The 18,597-nt window shown below is 37.4% G+C and overlaps 1 protein-coding gene across 6 annotated transcripts in view; it reads left to right on the top strand.

Moving 5' to 3' along the window:
* FBXW7 (F-box and WD repeat domain containing 7) overlaps window positions 1–18,597 on the top strand; it is a 176,497-nt gene that overhangs the window by 64,693 nt on the left and 93,207 nt on the right. For 5 of the 6 annotated variants that reach the window (XM_058838234.1, XM_058838237.1, XM_058838241.1 and 2 more), the window contains exon 2: window positions 12,903–13,460. In XM_058838234.1, the coding sequence (XP_058694217.1) occupies window positions 12,972–13,460 (489 nt within the window). In that variant the 5' untranslated portion in view covers window positions 12,903–12,971. Of the gene's footprint in view, window positions 1–12,902; window positions 13,461–15,242; window positions 15,344–18,597 lie in introns of those variants that run through there. The other variant, XM_058838240.1, reaches the window with a different exon arrangement.

Genomic DNA, 18,597 nt, shown 5'->3' with positions numbered 1-18,597 from the left:
CAAATTATGATACCAATTTCTAATTTTAAGATTGTATGTGTCTGCATCATATCTCTTTCATTTGGTAGATCAGGTACATCGTTTATTTGTTAACTGTATACATGGTCAGTACTTTACTGCATTGAACACAGCTCTCTTTACTGCTTGTAGTCACATCACTTTTCCTACTAGGAAGCAGTTGTGGAGGAGAAACTGGGGATATTAAAGTTGATGGCTTGGCAGAATTGGAAAGAAAGTTTGAATGCCTGCCTGATATAAATATTGTAGGTCACCTTACATGCTTATCTACAACTGGTCATGCAAATACAAAAACTTGCTTTCCTGGTCCCAGAAATAGTTTTGAGCAAAGAAATCTATGTTTCTGTAGGTTGTTAGCAGATGCCCTGCTGCTGAATCATACTGCTTAATCAGTTACTGAAATAAGATTCTCAGAGAGCCATTTTAAGGGCATTAAATCAATAACAATAATTGCAACCATTTCCATTTCTCCAGTGGAGCCTGCTAAGAGTCTGTTTGGGCCAGGGCCAGATTCTTTTAGACAGGCTGGGATATCATCTTCCTTCAAACCTGGCACTTACTCATGCTGTTTGTCAGCAAGTGCCTTGTTCTGCAAGGTCAGATTTTAAATCTAGTGCCATAAAGCTTCTCTGTGACACAGAGAACATAACACTTAGGAACCAGTGTGTGCTAGGCAGTGTTCTGGAGATGTGAGGTTAATAAGAAGGCATTTACTGTTTTTTTCAATATCATGTAGAGACTGTAATTGGTACGGAATTTTAAATTCTCTTCCCCTTCCCCTTCCCCTTTCCCTTCTCCTTTCCCTTCCCTTCTCCTTTCTCTTCTCTTCTTGGAATGTGTTCTGCTGTGTTCTGGTAGTTTGTGAACTTGTTTTACTTATGTCTTTCTACTGATGAAGATCCTGAAAATGCAGATAAACCAGTGTATTAGCAGATATCAGAAAGTGTGGTAAATGCTGTCTTTATGTTTCTCTTTGTATTTTTTGCTTTTATTAAAAGCAGAGAAGTTCTGATCAAAGAATATTCCTTATCAGATGTTGATGCAAAGGCATTTAACATGTTCATTGACTAGCTCTGGAAGAAAGTAAATAATTTGGAGCTCATCTTTGGATGTATAGCATTCAGAATGCTTGGTGGATACTGCTGAAGTCTGATATAATGTTCACAGCTGAACATTTTATAAGATGTGAATTGGGACTGTGGACACATAGGCTTTCTTCATAAAATATATATTGCTCCTTGTTCTTTTAGAGCAACCTCACAGGAATAAGTTCTGAGGAATAAGGCTGAGCTGTAGTTTTTTCCACCAAAATGGTAAAATACACCAGTCTTTATATCTTGTGTTGCTTGCATCTTATCTACCCCAGTCTGACCCCAGGTACCTTTTCTTATCTCAGAAATTTGGGTTATAATTGGTGAATTAAATACAAATAAGAAATGCCTTTGTCTATCTTATGTTACAGCCTTTTGCTCCAATCTGCTTTAACAGTGTTGATAGAATTACTTTTTTTTTTTCTTTCTTTATTTTTTTTTTTCTTAGCATGTAGGACTACATGATAGCTGAATCAGAGAATGGGTCAGATTGGAACAAAACACACCAGGTCATCTGGCCGAACCTCCCTGCTCAAGCAGGGTCATCCCAGAGCACCTGGCACAGGATTGTGTCCAGAGGGCTCTTGAGTATCTCCAATGAAGGAGACCCCACAACCTCTCCGGGCCATCCATTCTGGTGCACGGTCACCTGCACAGTAAAAAAGCTCTTCCTCATGTTCAGGTAGAACTTCCTGTGCATCAGGTTCTGCCCACTGCCTCCTGTCCTACTGCTTGGCATCACTGAGCAGAGCCTGGCTCCATCCTCTTGGCACCCTCCCAGCAGATACTGACAGACTTTGATAAGGTCCCATCTCAGTCTTCTCTTCTTGAGGCTGAACAGGCTAAGGTCTCTCAGCCTCTCCTGCTTCAGTCTCTTCATATTCTTTGCTACTCTCCACTGGACCTGCTCTGGGAGCTCCATGTCTCTCTTGTCCTGAGGAGCCCAGAACTGGACACAGAACTCCAGAAGTGCCTCACCAGGGCTGAGCAGAGGGGCAGGATCACCTCCCTTCCCCTGCTGGCAGTGCTTTTCCTAATGCACCCAGGATACTGTTGGCCTTGTCCTTCAGACTTGTTTTAAAGAATAGGCAATTGAAACAAGAAATGAAAATAAAATTTTGGGCAGTAACCTGGAATAAGCATTGTCAGTTATGGATCTTGAGGTAAAATTTGTTGTTGATAACTTGGAAAGACTTGGGTCTTTCTCTCATCATCTTGCTTATAGTAATTCAAAATGTGTAAAGTTCAAAAGAAGGGAAGGCTATTTAGTATTAGTAGATAAATTCTTGATTTTTACCATAACCTTATAGTGATTTCTAGGAGGTTAGTCTGATGCAGAAGCCTGCAACTGAGCAGAATAGTGAGATTGGAGTTCTCATGGCATAACCTGCATTGCTTCTCCTTTAATCATTAGTCATTATTAAGACGCTCGAAAATTGTTCTGTGTATTGAAGCTTCTTGGGATTTGAGGGAGTTGATTATTCTTGCTTATTAGAAGTGGTATAAGAGCTGCTTGAAAAGGGATATTTACTTCAACTGTTTTTAATCACTCAGAGAAAAATGTTCTGTAATAGTAGTCACAGCTCTTGATTCTCACTTTTCTCCGCTTAAATTCTGCTGTCATCTTCTTTTTTAACCACTAGAATGCTTTTCAGTGTAAAGGGTATATGTATTCCCATTTGTTGGTGTGTTGTTGTTCCATATTAGAGGACTCTCTTCTCAAACAGCTCTGAGGTAGGGGACAATTTGGTACTTGGTGTTAATTTCCTGCCCTTCCTCTTGTTTACATATAACTACATTAATTTTAAATTTGACTAAATTTAGCTGCTATTTGTTCTCGAGGTCTGTTAGCCCGCTTCAGTTAAAGATGACCTTTTTTGGTCTATCTTTTCTGCCCTGTGTTCTAAATCACTTTTTTTTTTTTCTTTTGATGTCTCTGCTCTTCTGTGTGTCTGCTTGTTTGTGCTGCATTTCAGCAACATTTGAATTGTAGTTTTTGTCCAAGAAATCATGTTACCATTTTGCCAGAAGCTGACGCCAGCCATCTGGTAAAATTGCAGCTCACTATTAGCAAAACCTATAATTTCAGGAAATGTACCCAAAATTACTTTTATGATTAGTGGACAGGAAAGAAACTGAGACAGAGAAGTCAGTTGGGTACTTCGGAAATCATTTTGAGGTTTGCAGGCAAACGTCTTAATGGCAGTGGTCTTGCTGCCAAATGCTGTTTTGCTTTTGCCTTCAGAATAGTTTGCATTAATAATGAGCAGCTCTGCTTGGAAGTTATTCATGTATTGCTCTTAGGATGCAACTTTGCAAAGCAGCACCAGACGAGGTAACAGTCTGTGTGAATGGATATGTAAAGTGGTTCAGCATAACGTGCTGCTAAGGTTTTCCCACTGGGAATGCATCCCAGCCCCAGGGCCCATCAAAGTTATGGATGCTGAAGAAAAATTAATGTTTAGGCTGTTTTGGCCATGTAACACTAGCCTTTGTGCTAAGTCTAGTAGTTGTGAAATAAGTCTGTACTGAAAGTAGGCAGGGTTTTTAATCAGCAGTTTGGTTATAATTTGTCACTGTGGGAGCAGAGAGGAGGTGACAGCAGCTCTCATTTGTCTATATTCCCAGGGAGAGGCAGGCAGCTCACCATGCCCTGGTAGCTGCACTTGTGCTTCATGTTCTGCAGTTGTTGAATGTTAAACTAAGATGGAGCATATTTCTAATTTAAGAAGTAAAGTGATGAGGAATTTACTATCCTCCTAGAGAGCTATTACAGTGAGTAATTATCCTCATAGTTAATTCCATTTGTATTTTTCTCATTTCAGCATTTAGTGATTGGATCTTGCTTCACGTCTATAAGATAAAATCCTTGTTCACCTCTGCAGTTGGGAAGAATGGAATTGTTTCTGCATAGTAATCACACTGTCTGTTTACATAAAATAAATGTTACTGAATGATAGTCCTAGACTTCATGGTTGAGATTTCTGGTTGCATGTGTCGGTACCTATGGCTTAATGTGTGTTAACTCAGCAGTTTTTCCATAACACAGTAACAGTAACAGTAATGCTCCAGCACAGCTTAACCAAAGTTCTCTGCTGGAAAGCCGGATGGTCATCCTCATTGCTCCTCGGACTCTTCTCCTATGGATGAAAGGCCTTGAGCAGTATAAAACTATCCTAAGCTGTTTTTTGGTCTGGGCAGTTGGGGGGGTCCTTGTATGCAGTGTTGATGATGCTCTAAAACTGACCCCAAGGACTCCTCTTACAGGGAATATAGATGGTCTAGTCAGGACAGAAAGACATTTGAAAATAGAACAAAATGCATAGTAGTACTGTGGAGATGTCAGGGCCAGCTTTGGAAAGCCCCCACAACTTCCACAGACCCACAAACTTTGCTTACTTTTTGAAGAGAAGGTTGAATTCAAAACCAAAATTATCCAAACCTGTTAAGTTTTAAGGAATACTTAGACGCCTTTTGGACTGTAAGAGGATTTGTGATTCTTTTTTGTAGAGAAATTCTTTATTGCACATGTGTCTATCATGGAAGAGTTTGAATGATTCTGTTGGTGCACCTCTAGCCCTTGCCACGTAGGTATACAACAGCACCTTTGAATCTGGAAGGCATATAAGAAACTGCCTGCCTAGTTTTCTAAACTGAGAATTCTTCAGCCCACATGCTTCTCAAGTAATGTATCTAAAGATACTCTGTTTATGTTGTTTTAAGTATGATCTAATGTTTGCTTTTGGCAAGAAACTTCCTTGTTAGTATGCACAGAAAACGTAGTTTACATGAGGCTGAAATATTAACTTGCTGTTCTAGATTGAGCAAACAAGGGTACTTATTCTATATCTCTAGCAGTAGTACTGTAGGCTTCTTGGAGTAATCTAATTAATGGGGAAAACAATAAGCAGGTATTCATTAGTTATTCAAGATAAGAACTTTTCATTTGGAGAGGTAAAAATGTTAATATAAGAACCTATGTAATGGTACACTCATCAAAGTGGAAAGGTTAAGACAGTGCAATTGAAAATTGTGTGCTTAGCTTTTATACCTCAGAAGTCCTTTCAATGGAAAAATAATCACTGCTTGATATTGAGTGGCAGCATGCAGGATTATATGGAGGATTTGCCTATTTTGTTTTTAATAGATGCTGAAAAAATTAGCGCCCTTTAAATAACTCAAGGCTTTTTTTTTTTCTTCTCCTTTTCTGAGGAAAAGGGGAGAGAACTTTCATTAGTTCCACATGACAGTTAGCTTGTCAAATTTTATAGCTTAATCCTTCTTCTTTAAAGAGTTTTTTGTCAAAAGACAAACCAGCCATCTTCTGCATAGCAGTCATTATGAATATAAATACTAAAAATAACATAATTATTTATATGAACACAGTAAGATTAGTGATAATACAGATCTTCTCCTACTGTGGATTGTTGCCTCCCATGATATCTTCCATGGAATGTGAATTTATTCTACATTATATCCATTCACCGTTCTTGATGAAAACATAAGAATGCAAAATTAAAATTAAAGAGTAAATTTTGTACTTTTGCTGTTAATTTTTCCTTTCAGGGAACTAAGAAGTATGACCAGTGTTCCTGAAAAAGTGGCCTGAGTTCCCCACTTCTACAATAACACTTTACTGGTGTGTTAATAACTTGTCGGTTGAGATACAGTTTTGAGGAAAAGGACTTCTTCCTTTCAATTTTTAATTTTTTTTTTTTTTTTTTTTTTTGTGTGTGGTTTTTCAATGCAGTTTTCTTATTACTGTGTGATGGAGGCTTTCAACAATTTCCTCATGGGTCACTTTCACATTTTCCTCTTATCTCCACCCCATCCTTGCCACACCATTATACAGTAATTCTCATTTTCTCATGTGTCAAATCAAATTTCGAGGTAAAAGCAGAACTTCTAACTTCTATAAGACATTATTCTCTGATTATTTACTATGATACTCTTTTTGAAACAAGGAAAATGCAGGCGTTTTTGAAACACTTCAAATACATGAATTAAACTCATGAATTACTTACAAACAAATGTTTGTAGAAAGAAAAAAATCCCCTAGTTTCTCTCTTCCTCTTATATGGTGATTGCTTTAATTTGGACATCAAGTCTCTATTAATACATTTTATAGCATGACTCTTTGTGCTGGAGCAGTAAAAGCCCTTATGACTTCAATTCAGATTATCCCCTCTTTTAGCCAGAGCAGCCCTTGTTTTGAGAATGTACAAAGGGAAGAAAAGGCCTTTGGTTTAAAGCATTAAGATTTGATGCTCCTCTTGCTATTGCAAAGAGAGTCTGTGGAATCCGTATCAGCTATAATACATCCAGGTTCTGTGTTTGTGTGTGCCTGAATCTTGTAGGTGGTTGTATGATCACAAATACTTTATCATAATCTAAAGTATGTGGCTGCTAAAACTCTTGCTTATGAAAGGTCTATTCATCTCTCTTCTACCTCTGATATTTCTTTATCAAACCACTTAGCCTAAAGTTAATTCTTGTAGCACTTGCTCATTTTCTAAACTTCCTTCTGTAGTCTCATTCTCAGGTGGGTTTTGTGTGCTATTTCATATTGTATCCTGTGTTAAATACTTTATATATTTGTGCCAGAAGAGGGTAGGATTATGTGATAGGTCTTTCATTCCCAGAGTTAAAGCAGTTTTCTTTTTAATGGTTTCTGATAGCAAGGGACATGTCTCTGTCATGCTCTCACTACCCATATATTATCAGACATTGTCTCTCTTTTAAATAAACCCCTTTGTTTTCTGTGGGGAATGGATCAGAACAAAGCAAAGTGTCTGAGACTGTAAAGTAGCAGTGGACACTAAAGGGGATTGGGAAATAGAGGCCTGGGATTAGAGAGGGAGCCATGTTCAGAGGCAGTCCTAGGAGAAAAAGGTTAAGTTGGATGGTGAGATAGGGAGAGAAGGGGTAAAGTCTCTTGAAATAGGATTGTGGGCTTAAATAGAAGCAGGTGAACAGGAGGCAGAGACATCTTAGAGTAGACCATGTGTGGTGGGAAACCTGGAAGTGCCTTTGTTCAGAAACATTCAGGAGGAGAGGTCAGGACACCAGGACTCGGTGAAAAGCTTCAGCAGGTAGATGGAAAGTTGGGCCTGAATTTCAGTAGAGGGAGATAATTAAAACTGGCTGCAAAAGAAGAATAAATATAGCTGGACATAATTAAATTTAAACAGGAAATTTTAATTGTGGTATTTTTAAAATTTAATGACTACTGAATCTATTTTTTTGTTTGCTGTCAAATTTATGTTTGACATAAGTAAGTAATTAGAGGAGCACTTTCATTTAATGTTTGTTCTTTGACCACTTTGCGCTGAATAAACTACATTAATTGATCATTAAAGTATATTGAGATCATGAAAAAAGAGCAGGATAATTTCTAATACAACCAAAACACTGCATGTGCTGCTCTATTAAGTGTTGTCAGGGCTTTGCTGGGACGTTAATAGTAAAGGAGGAGCAGAGAATCTTTTTTGCTTCTATTTTGTTCTGGAGCTTGGTGCTGTAAATAATGGAGTTGACTGAGAGATTTGAGGTGTGTCTATGTTTGGAAGAAATAGTTTTTCATTCTTAGAAAAAGCCTGTGTTCTTGTAGAATGAATTACCTTGTTAATGATATATTTTATTTTAAAGAAAAGCTACTGAAAATTTTTAAATCTCTCTTTCAGTCTTGCTTTAATCAACATATGTGCTGATGAAATACAGAAGGTTTTTTATTTTCTTCATCTGTGCAATGTAGTCAACACAATTTTGTGACTCCATTAATATGATCATGTTTGCTGACCTTTATAGTGTAGCAAAAATATTCTGTAGCTTTCATTTAAAGCTCATAACTTTCCTTAAATTTGTGGCTTTATCTGGAGCCAGATAAAGGTCCTTCATTAGGTCCTTGCATGAGAATAATTGTCCACTACCATAACCTATAAAAGAAGGTGGTAGATTCTTTATTTGAGTTTTGTATTTCAGTTACTGCATGTTGGCTGCTTTGGTTTGTTACTTAGCTATTATTCAAAATCCTTCCCATATACAAACTGTGTAGCCAGTAATCAGACCAATATATTAAGTGTTTTCTTAAACATCATGTATGTGTCTTGCTTGTAGTGTTTTACAACGTTAGCTATCATGGCCGTAACTCAAATACATATTTCTCTTTGGTAAAACATGGTTCACATTCTCAGTGTTAACTCTGTTATTTATTTATACCTGCTTGATGCTGCATTTAAATCCCCTTTTCATGCATGTTTTTTCAAATGGGCTTAGCAGGCCTTAGATGGGCTTGCTTGTTAGGTGTACTTGCACTTTGTGTGGTAGTTTGGGTTTGGATCAAGTGCACCTTTTAAAGCCTAATTCCTGATTGTCCACACCTGCTCCCCAACAGAATGAGTTGAAGCTCAGAGGTGTCCCAGAACACCTTCTGGGTGAAACTAAAGCAGAAGGTGTGCTCTAACTGTGAGGGTCATTTTAGGCTTGGGGGGGATGGGTTTGGGCAGATCTGGAAATAAATCACTTTCTCTCCCCAGAGCTGGTATCTGTGTGTCAGCTTTGCATCTCTGCCCCGACAGCGCTGCACTGCTCACTTGTGAGCACCAATGCCCCAGTGCTGTTCTTGGGCACTGTGTGTGATAAGGGTCTTATCCTTTGTTTTTCAGAAGGTAGATTTGGATGCTGAAATCTTAGGAGATCCTTTGCTTGGTTGGGATGTCCCTATTTTGCTTTTTGTTTACCTCAATTCAGTATTGCACAGTTAAATAATGCAGTAAAAAGGTCAGATATGTTCCAGTGTTAAGATTTAGTCAAATGTCTACAGAAGATTTTGTGTTATTTCAATTGTTTTTGTCCACTAAATCTGTAATCTCAAGAGATTTGTTGTAGGAGCATCCACTGGCCATAAACCATGCTGTATCTGTAGCTATACTGTCTTTTCACTAAATGCTGTCATGATACATGATACAGGTCAGTCTAATATATTAATTTCCAAGTTAATTCTTTAAAACCTATTCACAATCTGTATTTTGTTAAAAAACAAACTCCACCACTCCCCATTTTCCACCTCTCTACAACTATCTCATTTCATTTTTTCTTTACAGTTTCGAGTGATAAAAATAGAAAAATTAAAACAAGCAGTACTGACAGAAATTTCATTTTCCCATAGTTAGGTGGGTTCATAGGTTAAAAATACTTAACGACTTTTTATCTCTATTAGCAGGAAAGAGGTATTTCAGCAATAAAGCAGGAAATGAAGTGGTCATCCTCACAGTACAGAGTACAACCTGTTGTGGCAGATAGCCCTGAGCAGTTTTCCTTTTAATTGTCTAGCATTGCTTGGCATTTCTTGCTTTGAGTAACTGTTATTCATACTTATTTTTATAATTTATCTTCTGTGAAAATGTAATGGATTAAGCTGAAGAATTTTGCTTAAACAGCATGCAGTCTTCAGTAGAGGTGTGGGATGCCTTCATCAGCTCTGTTGGATCACTCTGGAGACTTCAATTTTCCTCAGGGGTTTCTTGCATTTTGTTTTCCCATAAAAGTTAAGAAACTTACCTGGGAATTGCCAAGTTAGTTCATTGGCCAAGCTTAATGAGTTTTTCATGTTTATGCAAAGTTTTGCCAGTTGCATTACTATGTTTTGGTGTCTGTCTGAAAAAAAAATCTTTGTGGACCTAGGCAGGTAGGAAAAACAACAGCTTTCCTCAGTGTTTCTTCGGGTTTTTAGTTGATTTGAGTAATTTTTGGTCTCTGACTGTATAAGTGAAAGAGACACTGTAGTAGCTGAAAACACATTATTTCAGTTCTCTGGAAGTTGATTTCTAAATACACTTCTTCCTGCAAAATAATAATTCTTTCTTTTTCTTTATCTGCCTTATATATGGAAATTATTGTATCTTGTGTATTAGCTGACAGTAGTTAATTCTGAAAGTACTTACATGACAGAAGGCAGCTTTAATGTTTCAAATCTCTCAGATAATGTACATCCATCTGTTCTTTAGCAAATGCATCACCTCTCTGCATACTGATGATTTCTGATGTAGCACTGCTTGTAATTAAATTTTGATAATGCATTTTACAGGCTTCTTGAAAAAACAAGTTGAATTTATTCATGCAAATGCAGAGTAAAATGGAAACCACTAATGACTGAAGCTAATTTCATGAACTGATGGTCACTCAAAAATGTAGGAAAAATTCAAAATATATGCTAGTACTTATGTACATTTTTATTTGGCAAATTTCATTTAGGTATAATAACAGTAACAACAGAGATATTTTTGTCACTTAAACATTTACCATATTCTTGCATTTGATTACTTTAATGTTTCACAGCTGACCTTTTATGTTGGTTGCTTACAGATACAAATTGGAAGTATGTATTAAATTATTGAAACAAATGCAGCATTTGCAGTTTTATCAAGTACATACTAAACCAGTAATTGCATATATAATGCTGCTGATACTGAAAAAATGCAATTAAACTTTTAAGCTACACTCATGGCTACTTAGAGAAACATTTGTGGTTGAAATTGTAATTTCTAGATTGAGAAGATGTAAACTTCTTGTTCAGCTTTTTCAGCTTTTCTTATTTTCGTACTGATTTCTACTTTTTTTTTCCTACTGATTTTTACATGATTTAGTGCTTCAAATTTCAAGCTGAGAAAATAAGGTGTAATATTATTTCATTCATAATGCCAAAGCTTTGTAACAAGCCTGATATGTAAGTTGTATTACCATCAGATGATATATGCAACTAAATTTGACTTTTGATGAAATGTTATTAAATGTCACTCCCACATGCTGAGGTTTCTGAGCTTTGGGGGAAGATGTTAAATGAAAACATTTCTCTTAGAGCACACTCTTCATGGCATCTTTCTTAAGTGCTCCTTACTGTACACAGAAAAACAAACACATCTGCTTTTGCTACCACTTGAATATAACAACACAGACACTAGCTTCTGGTTTGGGTCACGTGCACCCAAGTGTCCTAAAGCTTTTTTTCCATGGAAAAATCAAGAGTCAGCACAGTGTCTGCTTCCTTCCATTGAATTTGTGGCACTTAATTGTCTTTTAGTGTTAGCTTCTCATTCACTGACTGGAACTTAATGGATGCTTTCTTTGAACACGTATTTCAGTGACTGATCTTATAAGGTTTTATTTGGAGGAATCATCACCTGGGTAGATACATGGAAATTTGAGAACCCAGTCTTTGGGATGTAAGTAGAGTTGCCCTGAGGCAGAAAGGTGCAGAAAAGTGCAGAATCCCAGCTATGAATCTCTTTCTCAGAGAAAGAGTGGAAAAACACCTATAAATGTGTTTTTGTGCCTTTTATGGTACAACACTGAAAATTACAGTAGAGCTATGGTTTCTAGTACTTTGTTCCCTACTAACCAATGAGGTAAATGTTTTTGCAAATGCCATGGAGCAAAGTTAGGGCTTATCTATTCCTTCTCCATCATACAAGACCTTAGGTTTTTTGTTTTTAAAAAAAACAAAAAACAAGAAAAAAAAACCTGTAAGAGATAGGTGACTTAAGAAAAAGGATGGAGTGGTGGGGAAGGTTCAAAGATTATCATCCTGTGCTGAAGTACTCATGGAAACATCCTTTACTGCTCCTACTCCAAGGAGACTCAGAAGTTATATTCCCATCCAGTATTTGTGGTGTTGTGCTTTCTGAATCTCTCTGTCACAGTGTGGCCTGCAGAGTTTGTGGGGTGGGCTGTGGGCTCCTGAGGACTCGTACACAATGACAAAGCTGATTTCTCTCTGCACACATTTTCATGTACTGCTTTCATAGCCTGTGAATCTGACTACTTGTTGAGATGTCTGATTTTATCTACTCAACACATTGCTTGATTCTAGGGGAACCAGTCTGGATGTGCCAGCCTCATATAGCTGGAAATCTGATACCAAATTTAATAATGAATTAGTCTGTGTTATAGCTCCATGTTCTTATTTATTGCTTGGAGGCGCATGGGTAGCTGAATGCATGAATAATTTTGAAATTGCATTATAATTTTTCAGTTTCTATTAAAATGAACCTAATTTTGGCCTTTTTTAACCTCTCAGAGACTCATTTAACGATTGTAGCTTCTTAGACTTTGGAGAACTTTACTAGTAACAGTCTTTTTTTTTTTTTTTTCAGGTGTGCAGTTCAGGTTTTTTCAGGTGTGTGGCCGTTTCTGGGCCACACAGGTTGCCTGGTGATGTCTGCTTTTGACCACTGGGCATCTCTCTGGCCAACTTAAGACTTGACAGTGATAAGGCTGTATTCTTTAATGGATGTTCTTTTTATTAATTTAAAAGGAAATTAGAATAACAAGAAATTAAGCTTTCAGTTATATCTGAAAATATGCTGCTCAATGCATAAGACCAAAAGCAGGTTGTTTTTTTGTGGGTTTTCTTAAAAAATAATATACAGTCTGTAATCCAATGAGAAGGAAAATAAATACCATTTGAAATTATCTGTGTGCAATTTTTTGCAAGTATCTTCTGTTAACATGAATGTTAATAGTTCTTGTGTATTCTCTACAAAGGCAACTAGTTCTTTGGAATTTTGCAGAATCTGGTGCTTAAAGAGACTATGATCAGACTGTTTGACAGGATAAGCAATTCTCTTGCTAGAAAGTTGTCTGCAGGTTTTTCTTGGTTTTTCTAGTTGTGTGTCAAGTAGAAATTATTCCTTGTTTCCCGGAAGTTTTTAGTTGTCATGAAATAGGTTTTTACTGCTTTATCTAATAAAAAAAATATAACTTTATTAATTTTCCACTTTTTCTTTATCTCCTTAGAATGTGAAAGCATTTGCATCTTCAGATAGCCTAGCCAAGGTCCAAGAAGTAGCAAGCTGGCTTTTGGAAATGAATCAGGAACTGCTCTCTGTGGGCAGCAAGAGGCGACGAACTGGTGGATCTCTTCGAGGTAATGCTTCCTCAAGCCAAGTAGATGAGGAGCAGATGAATCGGGTCGTAGAAGAGGAGGAGCAGCAGCAAAGACGACAACAAGAGGAGCAGCACATTGGGAGGAATGGGGAGATAGGAGGAGAAGAATCTGGATTTGATGACAGGCATGAGTCTCAGCAGGAGCAGTTAGAAGAAAATAATAATAGACTTATTACAGTGGATGAAGATTCCACTTGTAACCAAGAGGAAGATGACGATGAACATGCTGGTGATCAAGAGGAGGAGGTGGAAGAGGAGGAGGAAATGGACCAGGACAGTGATGATTTTGATCAGTCTGATGACAGCAGTAGAGAAGATGAACATGCTAACAGTAATAGTGTCACAAATTCCAATAGCCTCATGGACTTACCCATTCACCAGTCATCGCCATTCTACATGAAGACAAAGGTGAGAAGCTACATTTTTTTGTGCTCTTAATCTTCAATAACTTGGGATTTTGGAAAAAAAATGGCATATTTAGCATAAACTAAACTTTTACAATGAAGCAAAGATTTTATTCCCTAAAGAGCTTACAGTGAAGAATTTATGTAGTTCTCAAAAACTATGCTGTTTTAGATGTTAATAATATAAATATTTGCATGCATTTGACATGAACAAATACCCCTATATATTTTAAGGAATAGCATTCTGATGACTATGGTCAAAATACCAAGATGTTTCTTTTTAAATATTTTTACGAAAGACCCTCCCGGTGTTTTTTATGATATTTTCCTTCTCCAAGTGGGCTAGAAGGGAAGGTAAGCAATCTTACATATGTTGTGTTCTCAGACAAGATCTGCTTCATTTAGGTGCAAACATTGTAATGAAAAAGTAGGGTGGACTATTATAGAAACATGAAGTTCTTCCTTCTGGCCTGCTGAGTTCCTTGACAAAATAGAGGTTTAAAAAAGTGTGATAGCCAGTCATTCAGTTAGGAAGTCATTGCATAATGTCTTATGGTATCCTGCTTGTTAGGACCTTGAAACTGTGTGCTGCTTGTTGAAAACTTCAGATTTGCAATAAGAATCTGGAAATTAATCTTCATACTTTTATTTCTGTTTATATCACCTAACATTTTAGACTTAAAAGAAGTTATTGAGTTATTGGCTGCAGTGTACATTTGTAGTTCATTATATTCCAAGTTCTTTGGAAAGGAAGAATTCTATTAACTCTTAGGAGCAGTAAAATAATGAATGCAGTGATATTGACTAGTAAGAAAGAAGAGCAGGCCAGTGCTCTTCTGGAAGAATGCTCTTCCTAAGTCTATGAACTAATTTCTTTTTCTTCCTAATTAATTGTTAATAGAATACCTAGCCTCCTCTCACCTTTTTAAAAAAAAAATCAAAAAACTCATCAAACTTTTAAATTTTACTTCAAAAAAATACTTAAAACCTGATATAAAATAAAACAAACCACAAAAAAAGTCAGTTAATATAATTTAACAAGTTGAGTACATAAATGTATAGAGATGGATAATCAATATTGAAGATGCACCTGAACAAGTAAATAGGGTGAACATTTGCTTCTGGAATCTGCAATGACATTTTTGTTCATAACAACAGTACATACATTTCCATGTTGAAAGTCTCTCAGCCAACATCAGTGTTTTTGAAAAGTTGTAATGTGTTCACATGAGTCTTTTATATAATTTTATATTTACAATTCTACTCTTCAAGGTACTGAAGGATATGCTTTCTAACTCGGAGTGAAATGCTGTCGTATTTCATAGAACTGAATTGGATTTTCAACTGAAATTCTTGGTTTTATTTCAATGCATTGGTTTTCCTGGATTTAGTATGCTTTACTGAGTATCATATAACAACTTGCAGCCAGTATGGACAATATTTCATGTAGGAAATTCTTATACTCAAAACTGTGTTTTTAAATCTCTGAATTGGAAACTTGTTGAAGTGCTTTGTAAGTAACTGTACTCAAATTATGTAAAGACAGAGCAGAGCATAATTTTCAGTGGTGGCCATTTCTGAAGCTTTTTTTATTGACTTCAATAATGACTGTAGCTTTTTCTTCCTTTTCTTGAGGCATATTTGACATAAACTGAAACAAGCCAGCTTAGCCTTAAGGAAGATGTCTGAAAGATCTTTGTACAAGTGCAAAATTTATGTGTGGTCTCACAGTTGCTCTGTGTATTTGATGCCGGGCTGGCCATTTTTGTCTGTGCTCTGTCCCCAGGCTGTGCTTCTGCAAGAATTGTTGGGCAGCCAGGTAGCAAACCATATTTGGGAATTTTTTCATGGTGCAGCTCTGTTTTAAGAAGTTTTAACTGTGTACCTGAAGTATCAGTACAGGTTAGAAAGCTGCTTGCGCTGGCACTGCTCAGCACGATGGTTACACATTAGAGCCAGCAGCATGCAACATAAATGTTACCAATTCATTAATAAACCAGTATTTAACCAGAGGAACACATTCTGTGTTACAGAGTGTTGTGGAAATACCTCTGTGAGAGCATGAATGAATTACCAGTGTAAAAATAAGCATGACTAATTAATACGCTGTTCTTGAGAAGTAAAGGGAGTGTCATCAGCTATATTTACAAGCGATTTCTGCTTCTACCTGTTGGGGACAAAGTCATCCTAGGAGACTTGAACCCAGTGGACTTATTTTTAGCTTTTCAGACATGTTTCTCAGTGTTTGTAGCGATTGCAGTTCTCATAACTCTGTCTGAATTACCTTGCTGTGTGCTGCAACTCTGTGAAACTTGCTTTGTGCCACCATTATAAGGCAGTGATGGCTGAATGCCCTACCTCATGTTTGTGTGTCAGATGTAAACCTGGCTCCTCAGAAGCATTCCTGATGTAACACAGTTTGTTCTGCTTGTACGTATGGGCAGAACACTTTCACCACTACCAAACACCAGGAGGTAATAGTCTGAACAAAATAGCAACTGCTACCATTGCAGGTGTTGTGCAGCTCATCTTAGTTTTTTATCTCTGTTCTTTATCCTTCTACTTTTTCTTCCTTTCCTCATAAACTACTGAGTAGAGTTTTTCTCTAATCTGCCTTTTTTTTTTTTTTTTTGTTTGTTGACCTGCAGAATCCTGTGTGGCTAAGGAAGGAAATGTCATATTTCCCCTATAACACCACACAGTAAGCTGCTTGGGTTTCCTGCCTGTCACCTTAGTAGCAGCAAGCATGCTGTGTTCTACCTGATAAGCATCATCAGAGGCATAAACCCACTATATTTATATAAAAATAATTTTTACAGATACTCATGTTTTATATGTTTATATAGTATATATAAAAATATATAAAATATATAAAATATTTGCCTCATACTACTGCTCTGTGCAAATAACTGATATAATTGCTGCCATAATGTTGTGAAAATGTTATGAGTAAAGGGCATGGGCACTTGAAATGAGAAGGCCAGTGGTTCAAGAGAGATTTCATTGCATTCACCAACACCACACAGGAATCCAGAAGGATCCTTGTGTTATTTCATGATTTCCTGCATAAAATATTAGGCTGCTTTGTATTGACTTCTGTGCAAACTAAAGCTTATTTTTAGAAAAATTGCACTGTTTGAAAACAGGAAAATGTGCATCAAGGCAAATCTCTCTCAAGCCTAGTTTAATAGTTTGTTAGTTATCATCAGTGTTTAAACGTCTCCACTTTTACTCTGCCTTCTTCCTGTTGTCTGACTTTTTCTGACTATTACAATTTTGTTTTATGTTCATGTTGTATTGAAGAACTGTTTAAGAAATATGTTTTTTTCTCCCCATATGTTAAGCAATCAAGTTCTTCCCTGAAAGATCTCTTAAATGTAAATAATAAGGACAATGTGTCCGTTTGGCATGTTTTTCTATTTTTTGTTCTTGTTATGATACTTCTCTGAGCACTCTGGTGTTGGAACATTTGTCTTGAATCACAGATTTCTTTTTATCTTGATCAACAATCTGGATGAGGGGACTGAGTGCACCCTCAGTCAGTTTGCAGGTGACGTCAAGTTGGTTGGAAGTGTTGATCTGGAGGGTAGGAAGGCTCCACAGAGGGCTGGACAGTCTGGATTGATGATGGGTCAAGACCAATTGTATGAGGCTCAACAAGGCCAAATGCCAGATCCTGCTCTTGGCTCACATCAGCCACAGACACTGCTAAAGGCTTGGGCAGAGTTGCTGGAAAGCTGCCCAGCAGAAAAGGAGCTGGGGGTGCTGCTGGTGGCCAAGAAGGCCAATGGCATCCTGGCCTGTGTCAGCAATGGTGTGGCCAGCAGGAGCAGGATCATCCTCCTGTTCTTGGTACTGATGAGGCCACACCTCAAATCCTGTGTTCGGTTCTGGGCCCCTCATTACAGGAAGGACATTGAGGTGCTGGAGAGAGTCCAGAGAAGGGCAATGATATTAGTGAAGGGTCTGGAGTATGAGTCCTGTGAGGAGCAGCTGAGGGAGCTGGGGCTGTTTATCCCAGAGGAGGCTCAGGAGAGACCTTATCAGTCTCTACAAATACCTGAAAGGAGATTGTGGCAGGTGAGGGTTGGCCTCTTCTCCCAGGTAACAAGAGGAATTGGCCTAAAGTTTCTCTAAGGAAGATTTAGATTGGATATTAGGATACACTCCATCTGGGAAAGGGTTGTCAAACACTGGAATGGGGCTCCTCTGGGAGGTGGTTGAGTTACCATCCTTGGCGGTATTTAAAAGACACGTAGATGTAACACTTAGGGACGTGGTTTAGTGTTTGACTTGTGGTAGTGTTAGCTTAAAGGTTGGACTTGATGATCTTATGAGACCTTTTCCAACCTAAATGATATCAGAACTGCAATTTAAACTCAGTAGCAGCTGTGGCAAGGGCAGCTAAAATTTTTTATGCAATGTATTTACCTATTTATATATCAAATAACTCCATGCATTGGGATTTCATGTTTGACTGATTTGTATAATATGATGCAAGCCTTTTTCAGAGAGCTTTCTGTTCTGTAAAGTTGGCCTGTGTCCTCTTGTACCTACAGAACTGATGCTCAGTTGTATTAAAGTGGCTGGAGTTTTCTCACATGTCAGATCCTTTTTACTGTTTGTTAATTTTTACTCCAGTTGATCTGTCTTGTCAAATGTTGACATGTCTGTTTTAAGAATACTAAATAACACAAGAGGGCTAAGTAAATATATATATAGCGGTCTGACAAGAACATGTTCTTGATGCTGATTCTTCACTGATTGCATTGCATTTGTGGCATCCATTTCCAGTGATCTGGGATGACTTTATATTAGTTGAGTTTTGTTGGGTAACAATTAACCACAACATAAGCAAACAAATGCTCTTATATCCCCTATTTCATAGCAACTGCACTTAAATGCTCTTATCCCTCTACACGTGGGATTCTGTTGCAATGCAAGGACAAGAATGTATTACTGGCAGTTGCTGTCACTGTGAAATAGCTCATGTAAATTATCATTCTTGCTTACTTGAGAATTAAATTATTTGTCTACCTGTGCTCATACTCTAGAAATTGTAGTACTGGCAGCTATATCATGCCAGCAATATTTCATTCTTATCAAAATTGGTGTTTATGACAGAGGTGATACCAGCATGA

This window comes from Poecile atricapillus, chromosome 4 (genome assembly GCF_030490865.1).
Source record: "Poecile atricapillus isolate bPoeAtr1 chromosome 4, bPoeAtr1.hap1, whole genome shotgun sequence".
NCBI lineage: Eukaryota > Metazoa > Chordata > Aves > Passeriformes > Paridae > Poecile > Poecile atricapillus.
Note: the sequence above shows the minus strand (reverse complement) of the source record. Positions and strands in the feature narration are given on the sequence as shown.